The sequence below is a fragment of the Sinocyclocheilus rhinocerous genome, unplaced genomic scaffold (genome assembly GCF_001515625.1).
Source record: "Sinocyclocheilus rhinocerous isolate Xijiao unplaced genomic scaffold, SAMN03320098_v1.1 scaffold302, whole genome shotgun sequence".
Taxonomy (NCBI): Eukaryota; Metazoa; Chordata; class Actinopteri; order Cypriniformes; family Cyprinidae; genus Sinocyclocheilus; species Sinocyclocheilus rhinocerous.
The window spans coordinates 476,699-480,189 of record NW_015638976.1 but is presented as its reverse complement, the minus strand read 5'-3'; the positions used below and the strand labels follow the sequence as shown (position 1 = coordinate 480,189).

General features: G+C 34.9%; 1 protein-coding gene across 1 annotated transcript in view; it reads left to right on the top strand.

Annotated features, from left to right (window-relative positions):
- Positions 1-1,224: 1,224 nt before the first annotated feature.
- LOC107750698 (uncharacterized protein PFB0765w-like) overlaps positions 1,225-3,491 on the top strand; it is a 19,936-nt gene continuing 17,669 nt past the window's right edge. The window contains exon 1 of the mRNA XM_016566210.1: positions 1,225-1,281. Coding sequence (XP_016421696.1) covers positions 1,272-1,281 — 10 coding nt within the window. The 5' untranslated portion in view covers positions 1,225-1,271. The remainder of the gene's footprint in view (positions 1,282-3,491) is intronic.

Below are 3,491 nucleotides of genomic sequence, written 5' to 3'. Positions count from 1 at the left end.
AGTTCAACACACCACCGTTTCCGTTTAAAACACGTTTTGCAACGTTTTGTCGGGGCTGAACGCAGCCCTGATTGAGAGCTGTAGCGCTTGTTTTTACAGTACGCTGCGAATCTGTCCCACCTAAATTTCTGGAGCTGCTGCATTTTTATATATTAAAAAACAAGTTGTATATCATCCCTATGATTTTTTATTAAATAAGAATTTTGAATAATGAAAATGATTTTGTTTCTGCTTATTGCAGGCTGTTCATCAGAACAATTAAGGAAGAAACTACAGTTTCCGTATATAATTTCTGGTTTAAAAGAGGAAAAATGAATGCACGACGTGGACTGAACTGGAATAGGGTAGAGTGGGGGAAACGCCGCTACTGTTTTTCTCAAAATAACCACTAGATAAAGTCTAGATACATTTTTGTTGCAACTATGGACTGTGTTGACAAGAGTGATGTAGAAGGATTCACCATGAAGCTCACACTGCTGATGAACCTGAGCGAAAACAGATTTCACAGGAAGTGATCTAATTTTCAGCAGAATAAGAAAAAAGTGTTTTAAAGCTTGCTGTTTTGTAGAACATCACAGTTATATATGATATGAGAATAGTAAGGCCTGTAGATAGAGAGTACGTGTTATTTAAGAAAAATATCATTATATTTTCAGAATTACAATTTTTTTTTCAAACCTAGTCTGTGGGGTAAAACGCCCTCAAGGGGCGTGGCTTAGTTACTCAAATCCTTTGTTTTTCCATCAAATGTATTCTAATTGGTTGAATAAAAATATTTGTACTTTATATTTATAAATTACCTCAAGTTAGCATCAGGTAGCAATATTTTTGAAATAGACTAATATAATTTTGTAATTCATAATTATTGATTATATTATTTTTAATTTTAAGCTAAAACTGCCTGTACTCTGATTTTGCTGTAAATGTATAAAGCAAATTGCTTTGTCAGACTGGGGGCATTTTACTCCACCTGTGAGGAAAAACGCCCCCAGGTACAAATTTAATTTTTGTTAAAAATCTAATAACATGAAAATAATTATGTCATTGTCACTAAAACTATGATAACTATTCTGGACAAATTTAACTTAGTTTCACAGAAAAAAAATTATACAGTCCTTAAGGGCGTTTTACCCTACCCTACATAATTTCAAGTTTCATCCTTCACTCAAATAAAAATAAACTATATATTTTCAGCCTCTGCAGGCGGGGCACAGAAGAGGGCCTATAGTCTTTCAGCGTTTTTCTTTCGATTTTGAATTCAAGGCGTTGAAATGGTGTCAGGTAAGAATCTAATTATGTACAAAAATATAAAGCAACGTTTCCTCAATGATATATGAAGTATTCATGAAACATTAGACTACAGGCAATGGTTTACTTCAATTATTTTTTCACTGCGCTTTTACATTTATGTTTAAAAGTGGCATTGAACACCAGGAAGACACTGACATAAAAGGTTACACATAGATGTGAAATGGCTTCGAGGAATTAGGTCGTGTAAAATGGCTTTTTATTTCACTACGAGCAAAAATGCTGCCTAAACTAAACTGCAGTTTGATTTCAAGCGTTGGTGTTAAAATCGCATCAAGTTCAGGAATCAGATATATCAAATATGTGCAGCAACGTTTTCCTCAATGCTCTACTTCGTTTGGTTTATTAAATTATGTTTCACTGCACTCTTTAACTCCAGGAAGAAACTAATAACCTGTAGGCTAAAAGGCGACATCTCACATTTTTATACATATAGCCTAAAACTTTTCAGTACACATCAGATCGGCTATCTTATTATAGTTTTACGTTTTTTAATTCGTTTTTGTTTTAATATCATTTTCAGTGTTGCTATAAATTTCAGTTTCGTTTTTATTAGTTGTTCTACATTCGGTTTCGTTTTAGTTTTTATTCTGTGAACACATTTCTTTTTAGTTTTTATATATTTTAGTTTCAGTTTCAGTTTTAGTAATGAACCTTTATTAGAAGTAACAGAACACAGCAGGCCAAAGCAAGTTTTAATTTAAGCTAGTGAAGCAAACGTGTCACTCTGCAACGTCATCACTGCACCATGTCCCTCTCGATAAAAACAGCGTTGCGGGGGGCACCGAAACTTTAGCATTGTGCATGTGATGTATGGTAGTAATGTTAATATGTGTGCGTTATTCTTCAATTACATCATATATTCATACTGGCATTTAATGCCATGGGTAAATAATTTCATAGAAAGAGTTAGGCTTTTATTTGTGCACATAATATTGGGGAAATGAAGCCTCATGAAGCACTGATACCTCTAACTTTTTCCGTGAAAAGATTTAAAGCTTCGAGAGTGTCGAAAACAGCGCCATCTTGTAGTTAGCAAAAAATAAAGCAGCCAAAACCTGTGAAAGACGCTCCGTCGGACGAAGCACGCACTCCAAAAGTCTTAAGTGTCCATTTTTAAATGAATTGACAAAATGAAGTTCTTAGCAATGCATATTACTAATCAAAAATTAAGTTTTGATATATTTACGGTAGGATATTTACAAAATATCTTCATGGAACATGATCTTTACTTAATATCCTAATGATTTTTGGCATAAAAGAAAAATGTATAATTTTGACCCATACAATATATTGTTGGCTATTGCTACAAATATACCCCAGCGACTTAAGACTGCTTTTGTGCTCCAGGCTCACAAATAGCTTCAATGTTATGTGTACTGTACAAACAAAAGCCTAACAGTGTGTGTGTGTGTGTGTGTATACCTGTTTTTCTATTCTGGTGGGGACTTAAACCTGAATACACACAGACTCATGGGGACTCGTGTCACGGTGGGGACCTAAATTGTGGTCCCCACGGGTAAACAAGCTAATAAATCACACAGAATGAAGTTTTTTGAAAATCTAAAAATGCAGAAAGTTTCCTGTGAGGGGTAGGTTTAGGGGTAGGGTTGGTGTAGGACAATAGAATATACGGTCTGTACAGTATAAAAACCATTACGCCTATGGAGAGTCCCCACAAGGATAGCTGACCAGACATGTGTGTGTGTGTGTGTGTGTGTGTGTGTTTGTGTGTGTGTGTTGAATTTCTCCTCTGAATTAATTTACCCATTAAACTGTGGCATTAAATGCCAGTACGAATATCAAGATAATGTAATAGAAGAATAATGTACACATATTTGAATTGCATATGGCAAGTATTTTATCTTTCAGAAATAATTTGAATTCTTCATATCACTTGTATGACTGGCTATTTAAATATGTAATTAAATAAGTATGAATGAAAACTTACTCATAAATTAAGATCTGGGGGTGCGAACCGACACACAAAGCGACTACCGCACGTGATTGGACAGAAAGTGAGGCTTTGCTGTGAAACCAACACACATCTCTATACAGGGCTTTGCTGGAGATGTAATAATGTAATAATACCTGTCTAATTGACTTTTCTTTTCTTATCTCTTCATAGCCTTGGAAACATATTTTATCTGGGGGGTGCTGGGGGGCGGGGCTTGATGTTGAAG